Genomic DNA, 24,298 nt, shown 5'->3' on the forward strand with positions numbered 1-24,298 from the left:
ACTGTGCTGTAAGTGCCCTGTAGATGTCTTTTTAAGAGTTCTTGAGGGTTAAAACCATTCTTTTATATTATGCAATATTTTTATATAAGCTATGCTATTGTGAACTACTCTAAACTTGATTAAAGAGAATAATATCATAGTGGTGGTTGGCAGCAAAAATTATTTTCCTTGTTCTTTTTCTCTGGGATGAATAATGAAGAATACGTACAGTGGGATCCAACTGTGTCTTTCCAGCTAGCAAACATAAGCTACGTTTATTTATTACATAAATACATGTGCTATATTGACTACTAAGTCTCATGAGATGGTAAGTTGTCTGCTTTTTCATGTATAGTTGATATAATATATATATTATATGTATATTTTATATTATATAATATAGCACGTAAATACCTGTGCTATGTTGACTACTAAATCTCATGAGACGGTAAGTTTTCTGCTGTCTTCATTTATAGCTGAATGCCCTGTCCTTAAATTCTGCACAGCCACCACGTCTGCTGTCTATTCAGGAGATGTGCACAAAAGGCCAGTGCTGTTGCCATTGCCTGCAGCTGAGTTTCAGGATTCAAAAGTCACAGAAAAATATTAACTAGGGGATTACATTGGCGCTGCACTGGTCACTTGGGAACTGAGATGTTCAGGTTTTTAGTGACAGAATTTCAGCTCTTGTTACCCACGCTTGCCCTATGTGTAGGTGAAGATGGTCTGACTGCCTGTGGTTGCTGTTGTCTGATGTGACTAATTAAGATCCCATCACTGCCCAAAGTTTGCTAGATGTTCACCGTGTTGGCCAGAACTGATGTGGCTGGGGTCTGTAACAGGCTGATACCTCTGGGAGGGTGGAGAAATCTGGCACAGACGTTCAGCTGTCTCAGTAAAAGGAGAATAAAAGAAAACTTTCTGCCCTGTCAAGAAAGCCCAGCCGTCTGAGCAGCTCTAGCCTTCCTGGTGTTGAGAGTCCCGACCGAAGCTTTGGCGGAAGGTGGTCTCTGGAATGAAACGGCTCGTGCTGTCCCTGCGGAAATGTGCTCACAGGTAACCCCGAGGGCAGGGAGGGGGTTGGCTTTTAAGCCCCACTTTAAACACATACGTATCATGGTATCATTTAGGTACGAATGAGACTATGGGACGATGGAACAATTTGTTTTATTGCTTTTGGCTACACTAAAAGTCAAAATGTTGTGTTTTTCCTGCTCTGTTGCTTCTTGTCCTTTGTGGAAAGGAGTTTTGCCATGCCAGTGTCAGTGTGCTGCTGTCTGTATCTCTTTATATGTTAATGCTGTGTAATTCAATCTAATAGAACCATGTTATTTTTTTCTCCTTTCAAAGTGCTTAGATCTTTGATCAACTAAAATTGCATCTGAAGCCCCCTCTGTTCATGTAATGCTCAGCGTGAAAACACAGGTTTTTTTAATAGCCTGCAGTACTTCTCTTAGCTAGCTGGAAGGTTTAACTTTGGGACAGCAAAGGTGAAGAAACTAGGAGGTATTTGTCCTTCTCTAAGCTCTTACCCAGCTTAGGCTCTGAACTCGGGGGGAGGGGGGGGGGGGGGGGGGGGTGTGAACTGGGGATTTGGTTTTGTTTCTTTTAAACACAAGAACGTTTTTTGAAAGATCTTTCTCAAGTCGATTTGGGACATCCTTGTACAACCTGCACATGCAAGTATTTCCATGGAGGGTTTCAGTTGCTTAGGACACGATGCTATGAAACGCTAATTAAATAAGCTTATTGTCAACATTGCTTTAACCTCGAGGAGGCATAATTAATATTCCTTTAGTAAACATTTTTCCTGCTGTCTCCTTGAAATGCTTCTCTCAACGTTTCCCAAAAAGTTCCTCTCAAGGCAGTGGAATGTGATTAGAAATCATATTCACCTTTAAATTCTGAAGCGGTTTTGTGCATGGCACAATTGTCTGGCTCACGCTTCTCCTGTCAAGGTTTGCTGTGTTCAAACCCGTGTCTAGAGGTGAAGAGGAAATTAGAACTGAATTGAAACGTACAGAAATACGTGTGTTACTCCAAACCACTAATGCCCTTATTAGAGCACAATGGAGAGCGGTTTCATTAATTGAAACGACGCAGATAGAGGCTGCAGTGTTTTGTTTCCATGTTCCCGTTGCGAGTTGCGTTGGAGTTTCCAAAAGAGTTGGCTGTGCCCTTAGCTACACAACTGGCAAGGAGTGAGGCGAGGCTGGCAGCGGGAGGGACACAAGTGTGGTGTCACGTTGAGAAATATTCCCGTGTTTTCTTTAGAGGAGAACAGCCACATCTTGTAAGGCCATGCATCTCGCTCTGTGGGCAGATAGCTGTCTGGCTGCGTGTCACTGTGTGTGGTCAGTGAACTTTTCCCAACTACCCAGCTTTAGAGGCAAATGCTAAATTTTTCCAGATGTGGCTGTGGTGGTGTGAGTATAAAGTGCTGCTTGGCGGCTCCAGTTCTCCCTTTTTGTTAGTTCTGCAAGTACACAAACCCACTGTCTGACAACAGTGCTTCCCCGGGATGTGGTTTTAATTACAGGGAGGAGCCTGTCGGGTCTGTATGGTTTATGTTATCCTGGTTCAATGCGCCCTGTGCCTCGGTTTCCCCTCAGAGCTGCAGTTCAGCATCAGCTTTACAAGGTGACCTCGTCCAGCCTGTGTTCCTCCAGCCACAGAGGAGAAAAATAACCAAAATAACCAACTTTGGGTGCTTCTGCCTTTGGTTATTTTTCTCCTCTGTGGCTGGAGGAACACAGGCTGGACGAGGTCGCCCAAAGTCAGAGGTAATGCTCAGTTGTTTTCACTGCACAACATGAGTTAAACTACACAGATTTGTACTTGAGTTTATCGCTGTGCTGCTGCCCTTGGCCAGTGGCGTGTGTTAACTAACGCCTTGGCTGTGGCAGCTTTCCTCGCAAGATCAATGTGTGTGCGCTATTGACATGCAGCTTTTGACATGGCACAGACCTTGCTGCTGATGGTAAAAACTGAAAGCGGCAATTGTCGACTCCTGCTGTGACTACAACGACCGTGTATGATCTATCGCTTCCCTTTTGGATCGTTTCAGCCTCTATTTTCAGGAGAAACTTCATAATATAAATTGGTTTCTCTGTGCCATGGAGTTACATTGTTCGTCACTGTCTCACTCAAGTGGTCTGCAGCCTCTTCCAGGAAAGATCTGCATAATCCCGCCATGATCTGGGGCTTTAAACAAACTTTGGAGCAGTCAGGATTTGTTTGTCCCATCATTAAATACAAGGCACAAAGGAGGTTTTAATAACTGTAACCTTGAGGCTACAAACAAGTGAAGAAGTAAAATGGGGGGAGCGCTGCAGCCTAAACTCACATCCAGGATATTCAGAACGTCTTAGTGGAAGCTAACAGCAAAGCCAAAGATTTCATCACCAGTCTGAAAACAAAGGGTATGTTTTTATTCTTCCTGTGCAGCAAAAGACAGCAAGTTGGTGTTTAACTTGGTTAAACTAGTTGTATTCTACTGCTGCTTGAATTTGTCCTGAGGAGTTTTAGTTTCCTTTAGCAGGAGCTTGTTTGTAAGATAACTAGACTGTACTTGGTTTTTTTATACAAAATAGGGACAAGATATGATCCTTTAATCAGTGGTGGTCCATCACATATTTTAAAACCATCTACATCTGCTGGGAAAGAAGAAAGTACAATTGTGTGGAGTTCACCACCACCCCCAGGGAGAGGTTTTGCTAGGGTAAAAACTGGGATGAAAGTGAGTCCTTGAGCCTGGCTGCTTAGGGCTAATGAGCTCCATCCCTTCTCTAGCTTAAGACCGTCACCTCCATCTCATAGCTGTGTTATGCCTCAGACAGAAAAGTGAAATAAATAATAATTGATTAAACCAACCTTGGGACAGAAAGCACAATGGAAGTCAACTTTATGTATGCTTTGCTCCGTGACTTGCCTAAGTAACCTGTTAAGGCATTTGAGGTATGAAATAGAGGGGAAGAGCAGAGCAGGTGGAGCACAGAGCAGGGAGGGGGCAAGTGAGAGGGTGCAGAAGGTGGTCACGGGCATCTTGCTTGGCTGGAAGGGGAGGCTGAGGCTGCCTGTGTGAGCCCTCGCTCGCCCTGGGGGCGGTGGGGCCAAGGCTTCGAGTGCAGGGGCTTTCAAGTGGATGCATTGAGCGAGGCTGGGAGGAGAGCAGTTTGCATTTACAGCTGCAATAAACCCGAGCACAATGCCGCTGCCAGGAATGCACGTGTGTGGATTTATCGGAGCTTGGCTGAAAGCATTATGGATGCTGTAGGTGCTGAAGGGCGCTGTAGGTCCAGGGAGGCTGTGTGTTCGGCAAGGCTAACGAGCAAACGAAGCTGCCCCCAGAACAAAGCTGGTTTGGGGCATTTTTATTCTGCTTCTGACCCTGGTTCCAGGTTTCCCACATCTCCTCCAGCCTCATGTGCTCTCCTGATCCATCGGTGGGCAGGAACGGGTTAAAGGCGCCTTTCCCAAGGTGGGAGCTGGCTGGGATTGAGGAGGAAGGCAGTCACGAAAGGAAAACTGTGCTGGCTTGAGAGGGTCTGGCTTCTCACGCATTGCCGTGTAACCCTGTCATCTATCTTGTCACGGGCCAGCCCTCCTGTCAGCATTAATCCACGGTGACGGTGGATTAATCTCTTCTCCCTCCCAGGGCCGAGGGGAGCTGGTCCCCGGCCAAGCGGGGCCTGACGGAAAGCGGGTGATTATTTCCCCGTTACACATGCCAGAGGGGACTTTCTCATTTCAGCCCCCTTCTTCTCGCTGGCAGGACACTCTTCCTCTCTCCACCAGCACGCAAACACCCCTTGAATAGCTTTTAATTACAGGAAAAGAAAGGCTGTCAGCCCATGCGTGGCATCCCTGGGTGCACTGCCAGCATCTTCTTTGAGCAGGACTTTCAGGACCAGTTTATTAAGTGATAGAAAAGCAAATGGATTCCCTTGGAAGCCGAGGGCTGCTGGAGGAGAGGGCTGTGGCGCCCAGCCTTGCAGGAGACACGCGGCCCCTTGCAGGACTTCCAGCACCATTGCCGGAGCCTGAACCCAGCTGGTGTGTAAAAGCCTGGATCCAAGGGATGAGCTATCTCCAGCAATTCCCGAGACCTGCTTTTCCTCCCAGACAAAGCCTTGTTTCCACCACAACACAAAAAAACTTGAATTCCTGCTAGAGATGAGGGTGAGACTCGAGACGGAGGCTGTAGCTCCCAGCTGTTGCTGGTTGTGCTGCTCCTGGTACCTCTGCCAGCAGGTGAGAGCTGAGAGGTTTCTGCCTTCTCCTGCCAGGCATGAGCACCCAGATCCAGCGCGTCCCGGTACAGTGTCACTTTTGCACCATGACAGTTCCAGCCGCACAGACTGGGGTGTTCTGGCTCCCCCCGTGCTGAGCTCGGGCAGGTTTGCAGCTTTATCCACCAGAATTCAGCATTTGTGTTACTAATGCTGGGAGAACATCCTTAGAATGAGTGGGATGGAGGGCAATGGTGGATCCCTGACCTCAGCTGCTGGTCAGTGAGATGTCTTTGGCTTTTGCCTCCCCCCAGCCCATCCTGGGTTGTTTGTGAGGCTAAGTGCATGGCAGCAGAAACCCACAGGAACGATTCCTGGACTCGGAAACATCCCATTGCTCCAGTTCTTGAGGAGGGCAGATCCCACATGAGCTTCCCTCTGGCAGGAGCTTTACCAGCACCTCTGAAATCCTGGTCTCCCCATCTTCCAACCAGCTGTGCTGCTGGCGAGTTGCTCTTTGAAAAATGCAACATTCTGCACCCCAGTTTTCCAGGAAGCGTCTATAATGGGCTAACCCCACGGATTTAGAGTCCCAGGTGGCTCTGAATGCAGCACAGGCACAGTCATAGCATCCAGCTGGGCTACAGGCTCACTTACTGCTCCTTTACATTGAGTCTGGATAGATTTGAAGAGAGTAACGAGCTCCACCATGTAATTAACTGCTGTGTGATGAACTGCTTTCCTTTGCTTAGCCCGTACCTGCCACTTAATGCCTTCAGGAGCTCATCTTCTGTGTGCAACCGTCACAGGCTCTTCCCTCACTTGCTCTCAGCAACTTGAAGCCCACTGCTCTTGCCAACAGCAGCTGACGAAGCCTCCCAAGGACTGAACTCATCGTACCTTCCAGAAAACCGCAAAGGTCCCCAAAAGACACCTCCAAGGAGCCCTGAGCAAGCCTGTAGGTCCCCAGCACAACCCTCTGCCAGATTTGAGACAGCACTTGGGCTTCACGCACCAGCAGCTGGCACCAAGCAAGAGCTGCGGAAACAAACCTCAGAAGCAGAAGGAAGAACCGAACTAAAACCACCCTCAATGCGGGCAAAGCACTCGCGGGGTGATGGGGCAAGGGCAAAGGCATCGCAGGGGAGGCTCGGGAAAGAAGGCTGGGGCTTAAAACGAAGTGGGGATGCTGCCCTGGGTTCCTCTGTGATGCTTGTCGGCCGTGTCCACAATTCTGCATTATGTATATCCACTTTGGGTGACATTTTGGCTGCCTTAGGAACAGCGAAAGGGCCTCCCATCGCCTTCGGCATGGAAGAAACATCCCACATTGCTTTTTTAATGGATGTGTCAGGCCAAAGTGGCTTGAGTCCAGTGGGAGGATACCGGACGGCTTGCTTCCCTTGCTGCGCTGACTTTGCATGAACCCAGGCTGCCTGGAAATAGCGTGTTGGCTTCTTAACATCCAAGTGCTCCTTCTGGTAAACCTCAGCCAGCAGCAGCCTTCTGGAGGGATGCGCTGCCTCGGCATCAGCTTCCCTCCCTGCGCTGCCTTTCCCACCGGAGCAGGGAGACCAAGTTCATAGCACAGACAGGCTGTGTTTAATAGGACATTAGTTTAAGCTGGCTATCAGGACCTCATCTTGAAGCAGGATCATTAATCTATGCATTTAAATGTTGCAAAAGCCCAATTTCAAAGGGAGCTAAAGCTCAGCTTGGGCTGAACATCAGGGTAAAACAACCGTGGAGGGGCAGGTCCCCGCTGCAACTGTCCCTGCCCTGCAAACGCCCCTGTGCCTTGCACAAGCTCCAGAAAATCCTTTGGGCTGACCTGAGCTGTTGGTGCTCTGGGCTCCTTAAACGTTGGCTGCGGTTTGTGTTGCTGCTGGAGCAGGAAATCCATGCAGGATGGGACTGGAGGATTTGGGGGATGTTATCTACCCAGTTACACAGTTCAGTTGGGATCCTGGCTGGGTGACAGAGCTGGATGCAGTGGGGGAGACGGGAGGGAAAAGAAAACAACCAACAAACCAAAAATCAACACAAGACTGCAGGCGCTGCAAGAACAGGGCTTGGTCACCCCTTCTGCCGCCGCAGCTCCTCTGGGGCTGTTGGCAAAGCCTGTGGAGGCCAAACACCTCCAGGAGGACGGGCACACACGTTTTGCTGGCATGTCTTAGGGCTAACCTCACGCCTCAGCAGTGTACAGCCATCTCCCCACCTTGGGGGCGTCAAATTTAAATCCTCGTGGGCTTAGCAGCCGGTGTGAGCGCAGGGGATGTGAGCTCCCCTCAACCCCCCTGTTAAACATCTCAGAGTGATGCTGAGCACATTTTCCTCTTTACAACCTACTTGACAGCCCCAGAGCCACCAACCTGTGTCCCCTCTGGGCAAATCTTTTTTCAGCTGAATTACCCAGAGGGAAGTGATGGCCAGAGCTACATCCCTGCCGGCTTCCCAGGAGAGCCCAAGCCAGGGCTCTCTTCTCCCTCCGGTGTCTTCTCCAGGTCACCCTCAAAGGCACGCGAGGGACAGGCCACTCACTCAAACCCAAATATTAACAGATTTGGTTACTCAAAGAAAATTATTTCCCAACACCTCAGGGGTGAGTTTGAGCATCCCTTTGCTCAAGGCATTGCTCCCAGTTCCACCGGCTGCTTTCCCAGCTCCCTTGTAGGTAGGTTTAATTATTTCTTAAGTCATTACTTTCATCAAGATTTACAATAAGGAGAACATTTCTACCGTTGTTGGGTCAGTAAATCTAATCTAAAGTCCAATTAATTGCAGAGATTTATGCTGGGGAAGCAGAATGCGAACTGAGCCTAAGGCTTGAATTCTCGGGGGTAAATGATGGGGGGGAAAAAAACCCAAACCTCTGTGCGCTGTTTTACAGCCAGGCTGAGAAAGCCCCTTAGTGAGACGACTGGCAGCAAGCAATGCACCATGTATTTTGAAATAAATTTGAAAACCACTAAAGAAAGCACGGGCAGGGAGGTGAGGCATGTGCTCCCCAGCTGCCTCAGTCCTTAGTGGGGAGGACCGCAGAAAGAGAACGCCCGAGCATCGGTATGGCCCAGGGAAGGCAAAAATTAGACCAGCAAGAGTTCGAGGAGAGGAGAGACCCTCAAAAAAGTGGTTACAGCAAATTCTTCTGGTTTTGGTTTCCCCCCACCCACCCAGGAAAAAATGACTCCAGTTAAAGGGTGCTTGAGGAAGCAGCTGGATGTGCCCCAGGACCCCCAGAAGCCAGCCAGGGATGCTCTGCAATCCCAGACCCTGTGAAGACACCGAGGAGAAGTTCCGCCTGCCAGACCAGGTGTATTTTTCCTATTATTTTATGTTGTGCTCAGACACCGGCTGGCTTTTTATAATATAATATAATGTAATATAACGTAATATATTATACACAGGATGAAAAATCCCCTCTGGAGCAGTTTAAAATCAAACCAGAGAGGAAATGAGATGTTACAACACATTCATTTTTCTAAATGTGTTTTTAATTTAAGGAAACTCTCTCCTCCCATCTGACGTTGTGTTTTTTTAAGCATTTAGTTCGTGTGTGTTCACAGGTCAGGGTTTGTAGGTAGCCATCAGCCCAAGGGACTCGGTTCAGTTTGGTGTTTGGTGTTTATTTTTTTTCCTTCTCTGATTGGTTTCCTAACTGTCTCCCATATTCATTTTTCTATTTGTCTTGTCCTTGATCCAAAGCTTACTGCCAGCAGTGGGAATCTGCAAAGTCTGACCTCAGCCAGGGTTGACTCTGGCTTTTCATACATCAGGCAGTGCCTGTTTTCTGTGTTTATGAAAAATGTTTCTGAAATAATGTTTATGAAAATACCAGTGCATTGCATCCATCTGCCGGCAGGGAGGACAACCGAGAAGGAGAAAGGGACTGGGTTTTGCTGCTGCCAGAGCAACAGCACCAGGTCCCCTTCAGCATCCCCTTTTCTTGGGGACAACACCAAAAAGACACAATGACACAACCAGGTTATTAAATTAACAGGAAAACTGTACCGGTGTGTCTGACGCTGCGGCTGGGGGTGCGGGTCATCTCAGCAGCACCAGGCACTTCGGGGGTGGACTCTGGTCCAGGTCAAGCAGCTACATCCCATCTATAGACTCTGGATGTCAAAACATGTAAAAGTGGATTAGTATCTCATTGGCGATGCCGAAAGGGAGAACATCGTTCTTCTTCCTCCTTAAGGAGACCCTCAATTAGCAAACATAAGGGGGGGAAAAGCAATATAATGTGTAAGTGGCCAATATAGCTGAAGAGCACCTTAAAGCGGAGATGCTGAGCCAGCAGAGGTGGGAAGAGCCCCGAGGGGAGCACAGCACCCCCAGACCCATGGAGACACCCCTGCCATCCCTGGGCAAGGAAACGTTTGGAGCAGTTGCTCCACAACCCCAGGTCCCGCCAGTGGCAGGGGCTGCCTGGGCGTACGGGGTTTTCCTGCGACCCTGAGCTCCGGGAGAGGCTGCGAGGGCTGGTGCTCGGCCAGGGCTGGAGCCAGGGCTGGGGTTTGTACCTGGTTTCTTCTGGCTGCCTTCAGGCAGGGAAGGAGCTGAAATATTTGGGAGCTGGGTGATGCTGGGGCATGAGAAGCAGCATAATTTCTGACCAAACCCTTTCGCAGGAACTTTTCTAAGGAAATTTAAGAGTGGGGAAAAAAACCCAAACCCAAACCCAAAAATACCAACCTTTGGAGAAAAACCGCAGGATGTCCTAAGAAGATGGAGCAACGTCCCAGCAATTTCAGGTTTCAGCCCAAGCTCCTGGCCAGCTCTGTGCTCTGTGGCTCACGCAACCATCAGCTGCAATTAAGAGCAATAACACTGCAAGTTTTTTATGAATCAAACCACGCAACGACCCAGACACTAGAAGAACATGTTCAAACCCCAGTGCTACAGCCCTGGTGCCCCTGCCCAGGAGATGTGGCTGAGCCCAGCCCATGCCATCCCCCAGCAGAACCTCAGGCACGGCCCGGACCCAGAGCGAGACTCGCCAGCTGAGCAAATGGACTTCCAGCCTTATCTATCTAATCTATCTATCTATCTATCTATCTATCTATCTATCTATCTAATCTATCTATCTATCTATCTATCTATCATCTAATCTATTTAAATTTTTTTTGGCCTCACGCACAGCAGGATGCTCAAAGCCAGCATGTTCAACCACCATCCTGGGGCTTCAGCCCTTCAGCATATGCCCAATCCCAGCTTTTTTTCCCTGCAAATAAGATTTGCAAGCAGCAGAAGCCCAGATTTCATCGCCTCAAACCTCACTGCAGCACTGCCCAGGGGCTCCCATGGCTGCATGTTGTCCCGAGGCTTTTGGCAACATCAGTGGGGAGTCCTGCCAAAAAAAGTCTGAGGTTTTAATGCTTTTACTTACATTTTTTATTTTCTTAAAAAGAACTCCCTGGCTATGCTGGAATAAAAAGTTTGAATATATTGAGAGTGGTATGGGACTCTAGGTTACTTGGCCTGAATTGTCACTTGGATCCCTTCGGAAACAAATTAATCATCTTTCGTGTCCATTGATGATTTTAACCTAAAAAAACCCAAACAAAACAGAACAAAACAAATTAAGTAAAACAAAATAGAAAATAAAGTTAAAATATCTTAAAAATAAAGATTCTTGGAGGTCATTATTGTTATTGTTGTTATAATCATTATTATTATTATTATCTGCATTCTCATACTAATAATTAAAGAAATTATTATCCTTATTGTCCCGTTTATCACCTCACGGGCTATTCCAAGTGGAAAACATTGTGATTCCATGTCCATCCTTTTTTCAGTCCCTGTTTTGCTCCTCAGGCTCAGCTTGGCGCCACGCATCTCATTCCCCTTGCAGCCCCTGCACGCACTCAGGGGCCGGATTTGCTGAAGGTGGAGGAACCCCCCTGACTCTGGGATCTTCTTTTTTATTATTTCATTTCAGAGCAAGACTTTTTAAGGCCTGATTGCGGGGGGCTTGGGCTGCCTTGCCCTCCTGTCCTAGCTCCCTCGCTCTCAGTTCTGCCAGCCCCAAATCCAGCGCTGGAAAGGGAAACATTCCCCAGCAAACAGTGTGACAGGCTGGTCCCCGCCCCGAACAGCAGCACTCAGCAGGATCTCTGCCTTCCCACGTCAACATTCCCCCAGCACACTCAGATTTTTTATATCTATATCTATGTATAAAAAATGTGTTTGTGTATTTATATCTTTATATATTTAAATTTCTATGTTTACATATTTATATTTATTTTCCAGTATATATGTTTTTTTGTCTGTATATATAAATAATTGTGTGGGTGAACAGAGCTGCGATGCTCAGAGCAGCCCCGCGGGCTCCCCTTGCTGCCCAGCAGGGTGATGGAGCCGCAGTTTCAAACCGATCTGCAGTGCTGGGCCAGAGAACAAAAAAAAATAAAATATATATATTGTATAGAGTTACACCATAACCATTTTCAGACTAACCGTTGCTCATCTGCGCAACGATTTATCTATCTCTATATTAAAAAATCCATTTTATATACATATTTTTATATATGTGTAACATATAAAAATATACATAAATACATAAATATATAACAAAACCAAAATTTTTTCGAATAAAACAGGAGGCACCAAGTTGGACAAGCCCCACAAGAGCCCCCAGCCCCCTTTCCCCCCAGGACAGCATTCTGATTTAACCCTGAGCTGCCCGGTATGTCCCATCCCTTTGCCGGCGCTGGGGGAGGGAGCAGTGAGCGGGAGCTGCTCGCCACCCCCAGACCCCAAACCGGGAAAAGAAACCTCCTCTGCGGAAGACTTTTCTTTTTCTTTTTTTCCTTTTTAAATAGTTTACTTAATTAATTGTTAATAGCTTGCTTAATTACAAATAGCTTCATTAAGCATCAATAGCTTAATTTCAATAGCTTAGTTATATATTTTGGATGTTGTAAAGATTAGACGCTGACCAAAACCCAAAGGTTTCAACCTCGATTGATTTATGTGACACTTCAAACTGTTTGAATCCAGCCTGGGAATCCTGCTGGGAAAAGCTTTCCTGTCCCGGAGCCTCCCGGAGCTGGGAGGTCCCCCCTCCTCCTCTGCCCACCCGAAACCAGAGGAACCCGAGCCAGAACCGCCATGGTCCCGTCAAGGAGCAATTCCCCATTTTCCCACAGTGTGGGATTTCTTTTTTCCCTCTTAATTTTCTTTTCTGCAAACCCAGTGATGCTACATCCCCCCGGGCTGGGACGCAGGTCAAGACCCCCGCAGCGAGGAGGGGGCTGAAAGAGCAGACCCCATTCCAGCCCCGGCTGTGCAGGCTGAGCCCCCTCACATCGTCTTGAACCCCCAGAGACACGAACCCCCAAGTGCCGCCGCTGGCAGCATCCCACCATCATCCTGCATCCTCACCTGGTACCCGGTACCCAGCCATGCCACTCCCTCTGGACCCAACACACATCCTGTGGCTGAAAACCGCCATCCACGTGCCCCGGTCAAGCACCACTTGGACCATGGGACCAATTTTTCTTTCCCCTCAGGAGCTTTTAGAAAAATAAAGCAAAAAAAATTTAAAACTTAAAAAAAACAAAACAAACCTGCTGAATTGCCCTGAAAAAAGGCTGGCTGGGGAGAGACAGCATGGGCTGCTGCGACTGTCAGGGTAGTGGAGCTGGTCTGAAAATGGCTATAGCACAGCTTTATATAACTATTACTATTATTATTGTGGTTGTTGCGATTATGATGATGAAGATGATATCATTATTATATTTATTATTGTTATATTTATTACTGTATTCATTATATTTTTTTTAATCATAATCATCATCATCATCACTACTATTGTCCATCTCTGGGCCAGCAGCACAGATCGCTCTGGAACCCGCAGCTCCAGGTCCCCACCCGGCGGCCGGGGTGGCCATCAGGGCCACCTCGGCCCCCCTGAGCATGGCGGTGCTGCTCACCCCCACAAGCCACTTCAGGACCCTGTTGGCTGGGGCTGATGCCAAAGGGCTGGGGGGGAGCAACAAACAACCCCGTGACACTGGGGTTTGGGTGACCAGTGTGGGAAGCAGCCGAGAAAACCTCCCATTACACCCTTATTCATGAAGAACTAATATTCTGTCGCCCAAGCAAACAGGATTCACCCCTTTGCTGCAACCAACATATCCTTAAAGTTTAAGGGTTATATAAAAAACATGTCCAACCTCTGCTGTGCCTCGACCTTCCCCCATGCATCCAGCCAGAGCCGCTAAGCAACGTCCCCAAAGCCACCACATGAGCACCAGGCAGATCACACCAGTTCCTAACCTCAGTGTTTTAAATTAAAGGAAATGCTGACGGGAATTACACGCTAACCTCATACAACGTCACATGCTGGAAAACAAAGTTCTGTGTTATAGGAGCCTAAAACTTGCAGCTTTTCTAACCAAACATTATTGCTTTGCATGCCTGGAACTATGAGGAAATAAAAGTTTTTTTTCCCTGGGAAAGTGTTTCCCTTGCGGTCAGTGCTGGCCTCCCTCAGTCCAGCAGAAACCTTCGCTGATGTGAAGTTTAATTCCTGAAAAATGAGACTTGATCACAGGTGTGATGGCTACAACATTACGACATGTAAAACCACATGGGCGCTCTGCAGCTGAGCTGTAAATCCGGAGGCTGCGTGAAAGCTGCTGGAGGGAGGGAGGGGGCACGTTCCTCGCTCCATCACCAGCACCGGCGCTTGGGATGCGCTGTACCGTGCCCTCTGGCTGCTGGTACAGCTGTTTGGGATGCTCTGCCGGACACCTCACTCCTCCACTGATGCACTTCAGCTTGCATGCACCTGGGATCTGATTGGGTGGATCTCCCTTGGGATCCACCGGGAAAACGTCTATTCCCCAGCAGAAATGTCACTTTTCACAGGAGAACGCAACAACGACAAAATCCCTCTTGGCACAACAAACGTGCCACTGCACAATCCGAATGCCACAGTAAATACCTAAAAGGTCCCGTTACGAGGACCCAGGCATCGCCCGGCGGCTGCGCTTGAGCTGGTTAAGCTGGGGAGCAACAACTACCCCCCTCCTGCAGACCCCCACGGGAATGCAGTGGCCATTTCACCAAACCACATATGCTCTGCTCCCTCTTTTTTTTCCTGTGCCCACCAATACCAACATCCCCCTATTTTTTTACCCCCAGAAGTCTAGTTTTCCTTTCGGGAGCATCACCAGCACCCAGCTCCGCTCCATCCTCCGTGCCCCACGCGGGTATAGCCCAAGGCTGTGCCGGGGACTGCTGCTCTCCAGCCGAAGCCCCAGCAGCTGCGGGAGGTGGGAGGCAGGGGGGAGGTGGGAGGCAGGAGGCAGGCGCTCGGCAGGGCGACGCATCCCCGGCGTGGCAGCATCGCGCTTATTCCCTGTTTGGCTCAGCGGGACCCTCTTCTTCAACATCCCGGGGGATGTTGCTGAGCAGCGCAGGTGAAAGGGGATGCACGAGAAAAGACGCCACCTCTCCTGATAAAAACAACCCTCTTCATCGCTTCTCGGGCACCCTGTCAGGCTGCCTGAGAGCAGGGGGCAGGTGTCACCGCTTCCCAGGTCGGTGCCAGCGGAAAAGGGGACTGAGAGACTCTGACCTCCCGGTAACGCAGCGAACCCCCATCCCGCCGCAGCCGGTACCCGCAGCCTCACCTCCGACATCCAGGTGATGCTCAGGACGAGGCGCGGTTCAGGACCGAGGGCCGGTCAGGATCAGTCGACACCCAGCTCCACATTCGCAGAAAGCCGCCCGAAGCCCAAATTCCAGCGCAAAGCCGCAGCGGGGGGCCAGGCTCTGCGAAGCCGCCGGTGCGAGGGGCCCTCTGCAGCCCGCCGTGGGGACGGGAAAGAGCCCGGGGGGCAGACGGGCACGGTGCCCGCTCCGTGTGGCGCCGGGGGTGGCAGGTCTGTCATTTCTGGGGAGGGGGAGAATAGTCATCATACAAAATCCCACCTCCCGGTACACGTTGGCTGCCGGTTGCCTCTCCGCATTCCCACGGCGGAGCTCCCAGCCCAGCGCCCCCCAGCTTCCCACCCACCCCCCTCCCTGCCCCGGCCCAGCACCCCCCAGCTTCCCCCCCTTCTCGCCCCGCTCCTCTCCCTGCCCCATCCCCGCCGCTGCCTGCGCCCCGTCGGGCCGCCCCCCCCGCTCCCCCCGCGGATTCTGCCCGGCCCCCCCGGGGCGGGGGGCGGTGGGGGCCGCGGAGGGGCGGGGGGCGGCGCTATAAAGCGGCTGCGAGCGGCGGCCCCGCAGCCATGAGCGCGGCCGGGAGCCCCGACGGGGCGGCCGCGGGGCCGGCGCTGCTGCTGGCACTCGGTGCCCTCCTGCTGCTGGCCGGGGCGCGCCGGCGCGGCGGCACCAGGCGGGGGCTGTCGGGCGGCAGGAGCCCCCCGGGACCCTTCCCCTGGCCGCTGGTGGGCAACGTGCTGCAGCTGGGCCGCCTGCCCCACCTGGCCTTCGGGCGCATGGCGCGGCGCTACGGGGCCGTCTTCCAGCTGCGGCTGGGCCGCCGCCGGGTGCTGGTGCTCAACGGCGAGGCGGCCATCCGCCGGGCGCTGGTGGGCCTGGGCACCCGCTTTGCCGGCCGCCCCGACTTCCCGTCCTTCGAACTGGTGTCCGGGGGGCGCAGCGTGGCTTTCGGGTCCTGCTCGCCCCGCTGGAGGGCTCGCCGGCGCCTGGCCCACGCCGCCCTGCGCGCCCGCTCGACGGCGGCCGAGGTGGAGCGGCACGTGGCGGCCGAGGCCGGGGACCTCATCCAGCTCTTCCTCCAGCACAGCCAGGGCGGCGCCTACTTCGAGCCCTCCCCGCTCTTGGTGGTGGCCAACGCCAACGTCCTCTGCGCCCTCTGCTTCGGCCGCCGCTACGGCCACACCAACAGTGAGTTCAGGGCTCTGCTGGGCCGTAACGACCGCTTTGGGCAGACGGTGGGGGCGGGCAGCGTGGTGGACGTGCTGCCTTGGCTCCTGCGCTTCCCCAACCCCGTGCGCCGCGTCTTCCGCGACTTCCAAGCCCTCAACCGGGAGCTGCACAGCTTCGTACGTGCCAAGGTGGCGCAGCACCGCCAGACCTTTGACCCGTGCACCCTGCGTGATGTGACTGACGTCATGATCGCTGCTGTGGAGCGCGGCGACAGGCCCCCGGAGGGGCTGGGACCCGAGGATGTGGAGGGGGCAATGACTGACATCTTCGGTGCGGGGCAGGACACCACATCCACAGCGCTCTCGTGGGTCCTCCTGCTGCTGCTGAAGCACCCGCGGCTCCAGCGGGACCTCCAGGCTGAGCTGGACCGGGTTGTGGGACACTCCCGGTTGCCCACAGCTGAGGACCGTGCCCACCTGCCCCTCCTGGAGGCCTTCATCTACGAGACGCTGCGCTACAGCAGCTTTGTGCCCATCACCATCCCGCACGCTACCACAGACGACGTGGAGCTTGAGGGCTTCCACATCCCCAAAGGCACCGTGGTCTTCATCAACCAGTGGTCGGTCAACCACGACTGCAGCAAGTGGCCTGACCCACAACGCTTCGACCCCACGCGCTTCTTGGATGTGCAACAGCGCCTGGACCGCGACCGGGCTGGCAGTGTCATGGTCTTCTCAGCTGGACAGCGGCGCTGCATCGGCGACCAGCTCTCCAAGCTCCAGCTTTTCCTCTTCACTGCCATCCTCCTCCACCAGTGCTCCTTCCATGCCAACCCAGCGGAGCATCTCACCATGGACTGCATCCACGGGCTGGCGCTGAAGCCACGGCCCTTCACCGTCACCGTGCGGCAGAGGCTCCCCACACTCATCCAGCCCTGAGCAGGTGCTGGGTCCCGGCTGGTGCTGTGCCCCCTCGGTTTGGACCTGGCAGGGCCGGGGTGCAGGGGAAGACCCTGCCTTGCCCGCAGGAGGATCTTGCCACGGTGCATCCCTGCCCCTGGTTGTAGGGTGGAGGGCAGAGAGTCCCCACAGCAATAAATGCCTTTGACATGGGACCCGGCTCCACTCGTTTTCTCTGGGGAAGGGTGGTGGTGGCTGGAAGCATCGTTCACACCTGAGCCCCTGTCTTGCATCCCCCTGAGCTCTCCCACCCCAAGACAGGTCAAAGCCCACCTCCCCCCGGGGACTTCCCTGCAAGGACTGGGAGCAGCAAGCAGTGATGTCCTTCAGCTGTCGCAGCAGAAAGGCCAGGGAGGATATTTGGGGTGGGAAATGCACTTCCCAAGATCACAGAAAGCCACGTGGGAGGTAAGGGTGGCTGGAGGGGGGCTTGTTGATGCAGCATAAGTTTCAGGACCAGTTGCTGGAGGGGAACAGGATGGCTCCATCTGTTTGAAGCCATGAACAATTCTCCCTGCTCCGGTTTGGTGTGGAAGGAGGTTGGGGAATGTTTTTTGGGGGGGGGGTTCTCACCCCTCTTCCCCCTAGACCCCATTGGTGGCTTGTGGGGTGGGGTGGCGGGACACCTCCCTGGGGGCCTAGCAATGGAGAGGAAGATATTTCTCCTCTACAACAGCGCACATCAACTCTCTGCTGAAAATGGGCACAGACCATCTCCGGAATGAACCTTTTCCTTCCAAAATCAGCTCCTGAACAACACCTAGCAGCATGACCTGCAGTTGTAAGGAAATCCTCTTTTCTTGGGCACAAGTCCCTATGCACAAAGTAAATCCACCCCCGCCAGATGGCCGTTGCTGCTTTGCATGCCACCGACGTCCCCCAGCCGTACCGCACCACTGAGTTACTTGAGCAGATAAACTGCAGCCATTTTTTTTGAAGTCCGACTGAAGCTAACAGAGTTGGCTTTGTATCAGTAATTATGTGGTCCCCAAAAGGGAGGACAGAAACAGCCGCACGAGCTAAAACTGCTTATCTCAGTGCCACCAGCCTGTGGCCACCCTGAGCAGCTCCAGAGGGTGGCACAAATCCCCTCCTAATGACAATAATTTACCAATACCCAATTAATCTCCTTCAAAGGCTTGACCAATCGGGATTTCTGTCTCTTTTTTTGGGGTGGGGGGAGGTGGCAGAAACAATCCTCCACCTGCTGGTTGTTCTGGTCGCAGCTGCCTTTCACCTCTTGACTTGTGTCATTTGACCTCACTGAAACACCCCCACAGCGATGCTCTGTGCTACGGCATGTTCTAACACCCACTACCAGCTCTTCACATACTGCTAATGCTGCAAACGCACGACACCAACACCCCCCCCCCCCCCCCCCCCCCATGAATGGCACGAGTGGGATTTGAAACTCCTACACAGTACAGTGCAGAAACGAAGTCCTGGCTGCACCCTGCTGAGCATCAGGGCTGGTGGGTTCCCAATGCCACCACCGTGTCCCCTGGACACGTCCTGCCCACGGCTGCCTCCGGGGGCTATTAGAATTGCTGAGTGCAAACAACACAGCAGTCTGCAACAGCTCCATGATGCCAAGGTTTGAAAGTGCCAGTTTCTTCCTCCTCTTTAGACACACACCTGTGAAAACAGCCCTTGAGATGTCATAAGACGGAAACCAGCAGTTATCTCCACATCACGTACTGCCCACTCGGAGATTTGCCAACAACAGCCATCTCCAGCTTTGATGGTCCAGCTGGAGACCCTCAGCCTGACAGCAGCATCCTCTGGAGATGCCACCACCACGGGCTCCTGCACCCCTTGACTGGTGCGCAGCCTCCTGCCCCAGGACCGCAGGCTGCTTGTTTATTCAGCCTTGTTTTATGGGCACACTGTAACAGAGGAATGCACATGGGAGCAACCCCAGGGCCTCAGCCCTCCTCTTTAAGCCATCTCAGAGCACACGGACACTTTCAAGGCCATGTCACACTGCAGTGCTACCAGTGGCACCAGCATGACCATGGCACTGGTGGCCAACAGAAGCAACCCATAGCCCCACAGGAACTGGCACGAAGGGAAGGTGGCAGCAGCTGTTTGAGTGGAAACCTCAAGATGAGATTCAGATCCTTGGGGCTCTGTGTAAAGCCATCCACACGCTGAGTGTGTTCTGCCCCTCCTCAGCCTCCACCCACCAAAAAACCCCAAAACAGACAAGGTTGCTGCTGCTCATCAGGAATACTGCTGGGTGCTGACAAACACCGTTTGGTTTTTCCTTGTCCTGATGTATTCTCCGTGCACCTGCAGCCGGCACGGAGCTCGACACAGAGGCATCGTGTGCAGGACATCCTCGGTCATTAAACCTGAACGTCCCTCTACTCTACCCAACAAAGGCCAAGGGGGAGGGCGAGGTGCTGGGCTGAACAAGGAGCACTGTGACTCACTCCCACGCTTCACCCCATGCTACAGCAGAGCTCGTGGTGCAGCACAGTTCAACGGCCGCAGGAGCATCCTGCCCCGCTTCCCAAGCCATGCTTCCCCGGCCAGCTTGCCTCCGCAGCTCCAGTTCCTACCCTACCCAACAGGCTTTAAAGTCAGGGTTCTCCAAGCCCAAATCTTGAAGATTTAGGTCTCTCTGTTTGCTATGGCACCGAAACACCGCCACACAGGTCGCAGCAGCTGCGCGCGAAGTGTACAACCATGGCTCTTTCCATGGCAGGGGGAGGAATCTGCTTCCAGCACTTGAATGATTTTGCAATACTTTGACCACCTCATTTCTCATGTTTAAGGCCAGACGCTGCCAGGAAATACTATTTTTTTTTTTTTTTTTTTTTTTTTAACCATGGAAGTTGGATGCTGGGAAGCACGTTGTGTATTTACAGTCCCCTGTGTCCAAACTCATTCCCGCTCCTTGCCTGCGCTGATAGCCGCCTTTGCACACAGGCAGGTACCGCGCCACTCCTACCACAGCTTCCCAGCCCCCGGAATGCTGGAATATGCTCTCTGCTATTAAGCAAAAGACACACAGGAGACCTGGCTGTAGAACTGAGCCTTTTACTAAGAAGAAAAGCAATCAGTCTGTCATTAATCTTGCCTTCAAAACAATTCACTGCAGGTATGTAAGCAACCCAGCACAGGAAGCCTACATCAATCTCAAATCCTCTTCTGCTTTTCATAAACTTAATTATTAAAGCCTGATCCAAAAGGTCTTTAACATCTACATGGCAGTGAAGCTGACACCAAGCCAGTAATTAAGAAGCTGAGTTTTGTTATGGGATACGTTTATAATGATGGGACCCTCCAGAGAGAGAGAGGACAATCCTGCATTACCTCATTTGCCTTCAGGGCCTTGAGCCCTTCTCAGATTTTTACTATTGAGAAAGCAAAAATTAAATACATTTTACAAAGAGAACTAAATCTCTGGCTACCGAAGTTACTGAGATCATGGGTTTTTTTTGCCCAATACCACCATGGCTACCTGTACGTGCAAGACCAGAAGCATGGCAGGTCTACAGCGAGCTGCAATTGTGTTCACCCTCATTCACCCCGCTCTTTCCTCTCCACTTTTAACCTTCACAGTGAAAACATTTCCCCAAGGTCAGCTTTTTCTCTGATATTACCATGTGCTTCACATACAATACTCAAGTATTAGTCAAGTCAACTTCCTGTAAATTAAAACAAGACAGCAAATGTATTGCTCACAATCCTCCCGCTTCAGGTTGCCTCTCAAAGCAGGGTCCGTGCAGGTTTGATTTTTCCAGGGAATTTCCAAGGAATTACAAGTGTCATTGAACCAAAGAAATCTGGGCTTAGCAGAAGTAAGCTGGGGTGGGATTCGGAATGACTGCCCCGTTCCTAGGAGGGAGCGATGTTGACATTTCTATGCCAATACTGACTCAGAATTTCCCGGCACATGGGAGAGGTGGTCACAGCTCTGGTATGCTCTTTTATTGGAAACCAACTACATAAGTTCATGTCTGCTTTCACATCCCTCCTCTTCAACAGACTACCCTGTCCCAAGCCATGGGGTCAGTGCTGACCTCCTCTCCATGACGCCCAAGTTGTCCAAACCCATTCTCCCACCTGTGCTCTAAGTCACTGCTCCCTCGATCGGCGAGTTAATGCTCGGGTATTGCAAAATTAAAAATCACTGGGAAGCTTCTGATGGTCCAAGAGTTTTTACACTTACTTATACTAACAGGCAAGGTACCTACACGTCCATCCCTGACTCCATCCCTCAGCATGTCACACCTTTGGCTAAGCCGAAGACCTGCTCCTGCACAACCCCGTTTTTCTGCTTCTGGGATCCTCCCTCCAAAGCAGCAGACCTTGGCAGGATGCTCCTCGTACCAGCGTTATCATTTACCCTGTGAAGTAATTTGAAATAAAATGAGCTAAAAATCAGGCAGTCTAAAGCACCCAGAACCAGCACTGAACACAGCCCGCGAGCCCCTCAGTGGTGGTTTCTGGCCAGGGGAAGCTGAAGATGGCCTTCGGGATGATGAAGGCTGAGCACAGAATCCTGCACCGGGTCACAGCTATTATCCATCTTTATTTAAAAACAAGTTCACTTGGAGTACATCGTATGCCACAAAGCGTGGTCGTATGACTTTGGTGCATTTTAAAAACATAAGCAGTAGCTGTTGTACTGACATACAACATCTGCTACAGGTGTATCCCACCTTATTACATATATAAACAGTGCTATATAAACAAGAACGTTGTAAGTTACTTCCCCATAATTTCCTATTGCATTTGGCACTGCCACCACACATACAAGCACAACGATGTTATGCAGACGACCTCCACCTGTCCGTCAGGTTTCTTCACCTATATATGTATTGGTGTAAAAAGCAAGAGCACAACACAGGTAACTTTAAGCAAGATCCCCTTCTTATTTATAAATACTTAATTTCAAACAGAACAGCACAGTGCTGATAAATAGTTAAATAGCTTCAGTTACTCTTTCATATCGTAATTTAACCACAGGTAGGTATGTTTTAAAATTAAGACAAGAGTAGCTCCAGGAAATTATTCTTTCACCCTGGGATAAATCCAGAACAACTTAACTGGACGGGAGCAGGACAGAGAGTCCCTTGCCAAAAACTGTACCAGGCAAATTAATTTCTTGTGGTCCTGGAATGTATACAGTGCAGGCGCCTTCAAGAAATTCACATTGTATGCTGGGATTAGTCTGCAAAGCATGTGCAAATTTTAAAACCTCTGTTTCCATGTTGTCTGAAAGCTCCCAAGGTGCAATCTCCCCCTGCGAACAGGAGGGACGGCCCCCCCTTCCCAGCACACAGCACACCGAGCGCCGAACAGGAGACTGCACGTATTGTTGCTAAAAAAAAAAACAACAAACCAAAACCCCAAGTGCTGTTGATTGGGAAGTGTTTTAGTTACACAGCCTTGCCTTATCTCTACATCAGCCTGCAAGTTATGCTATTAGAATTAAATTATGTTAATCAGTCACATTCTTCTTATTGAGAACAAGCCAGGAAAAGGGAAAACCAAAACAAAAAAGGTTCTTTTCATCATTATGTCATAACTTCCTGGAGATCAGACTGAAAAATGGCAAAATACAGCTTTTATCTGCACTTGAAAGGATCTGTGAGTTCTGTCATTGCCTTTCATCGTCGTCTCAGAGATGCATTAATTAGGTTCCAGCAGATTGGCTTGGGTTTTTTTTTTCTCCTATGCTCTGAGACAAGCCCCCACCCTGGCTCTCCAGGCAGGAGCTGCGCTGCCGGGGATCCCTCCTGCATGAAAACCAGAGTAACAGACCTCTCCGCTTCAGAACCCCCCAGAAAGGGACAAGACCACACACACAAAGGGTACATAGAAGCAACATGCCAGACCCTGCTCTTTTAAGCCAAAACTGAAGTCTTATTTGAAAAAAAAACCAACAACCCCAAAACCAAAACAAAAAAATCCCACAGAAAACCCCCAAACCAGCAGAGAGAAGCAGGCAATCACATGCACAGAAAGCCAAGAGCATTCACCGAGGGTCCGAAACAGAATAAATGCGTTGGAAGGTTGCACCCGTGTGAAATCATCTGCGAATGAACACCAAATGGGAAGAAATACCCTAATTTAATTAGCACCTTTCCCTCCAGGGAAGTAGGTTACTGGTACCCAAAGGCAGCAAAGGTTCTGGCCGCAGCCCAGCATGTCCCACCGGCCCCGCATGGCCCCTGCGCCCATGAAGGACGTGACCTCCGCTTTTATCGGCAAGAAAAACAAGATTTTTGGTATCTGTTTCCGAACAGGCTCTTTAGTCTCTAACCCAAAGCTGTGCTGTTACAGCACTCTTTCATGAGGACTTTCAACAGAGGTCACTCGTCTGGAGAGGTGCTGCCAACCAGCACGGCACCTCAGCCATTAACAAATTAACAAAATGCTTTCCTCATGCATCCCCCCTCTTAAAGACTGAATAAACATAATTGGGATGAAACACTCGAACCTAACCCAGCGCAGAATCCCAAGCAGCAGATGAAATGAACAGCAAATTGGCTTCTTTTTTTTTTTTCAAGCTTACAACCCCCTGTGGTTTTGAAACAGACACCAAAACAAAACAAAAAAATCGAAGGAGAATTTAGATCTGTAGAAACACAGTGGAAGTTATCTCCAGAAAATACATAATGCAAAGATTCCTCCAACAGTTTATGTTTTGACAAGTTAAACAACAGGTGAAGGCTTGAGTAAGTCTGCACGTAAGTAAAGCTACAGACTCTCGGTAGCGTAAATATTTCCTTTTCCCACTCTTCCTATCACACACGCTGAAATCATTTACTTTTGGAAGGCAGCAAGGTTTAAGCAACACACAGAACAGCAAACATAAGTGACTGGTATCACTCTGGGACTTGCTGGCAGGGAAAGGCAATGCAAGAACAGCTAACTACACAACTGTTTCGAGAGCTATTACCTTTTCTCTCCAGAAAAAAAAAACCCACACTTGCAAATCCTCCATGGAAGAATCAAGTTGCTGATACCTTCTGGGTATCACTGTTGAGGATTTCCCAGCTTGGCTTAAGCAACCAAACACAAAACAGCTGAAGCAACCTGTGCTATTATTTATAAAGATTGGATATTTAGAGGAAGAAAACGGTCATCCACTGGGAAATGTTCAAAACTAGACGCTCTCACACGAAGTGAAAAAGGCAGCTTCATCACGCCAGTGAAGAACTGAAAGAAGAGCATACATTAAGTACAAAAATGTCCCACAATTACAGATCAAGTGCCCACTCATCGCAAGGGGAGCGCTGCACAAAAATACAG

The 24,298-nt window shown here is 50.6% G+C and overlaps 1 protein-coding gene and 1 long non-coding RNA gene across 2 annotated transcripts; one reads left to right on the plus strand and one right to left on the minus strand.

Moving 5' to 3' along the window:
- Positions 1-3,389: 3,389 nt before the first annotated feature.
- LOC114013847 (uncharacterized) lies at positions 3,390-15,223 on the minus strand. Its single transcript, XR_003557085.2, has 5 exons — positions 14,861-15,223; positions 12,603-12,733; positions 10,606-10,764; positions 9,912-10,025; positions 3,390-9,331 (listed from the first exon to the last, which is right to left on the minus strand). It is a non-coding gene; the product is annotated as an uncharacterized LOC114013847 (long non-coding RNA).
- Positions 15,224-15,448: 225 nt separating this feature from the next.
- On the plus strand, positions 15,449-17,179 carry LOC101922972 (cytochrome P450 1B1-like). Its single transcript, XM_055814689.1, has one exon. The coding sequence runs from the start codon at positions 15,464-15,466 to the stop codon at positions 17,003-17,005; it is 1,542 nt and encodes a 513-aa protein (XP_055670664.1). The 5' UTR covers positions 15,449-15,463; the 3' UTR covers positions 17,006-17,179.
- The last annotated feature ends 7,119 nt before the right edge of the window (positions 17,180-24,298 follow it).

Source organism: Falco peregrinus, chromosome 9, assembly GCF_023634155.1.
Source record: "Falco peregrinus isolate bFalPer1 chromosome 9, bFalPer1.pri, whole genome shotgun sequence".
Lineage (NCBI taxonomy): Eukaryota > Metazoa > Chordata > Aves > Falconiformes > Falconidae > Falco > Falco peregrinus.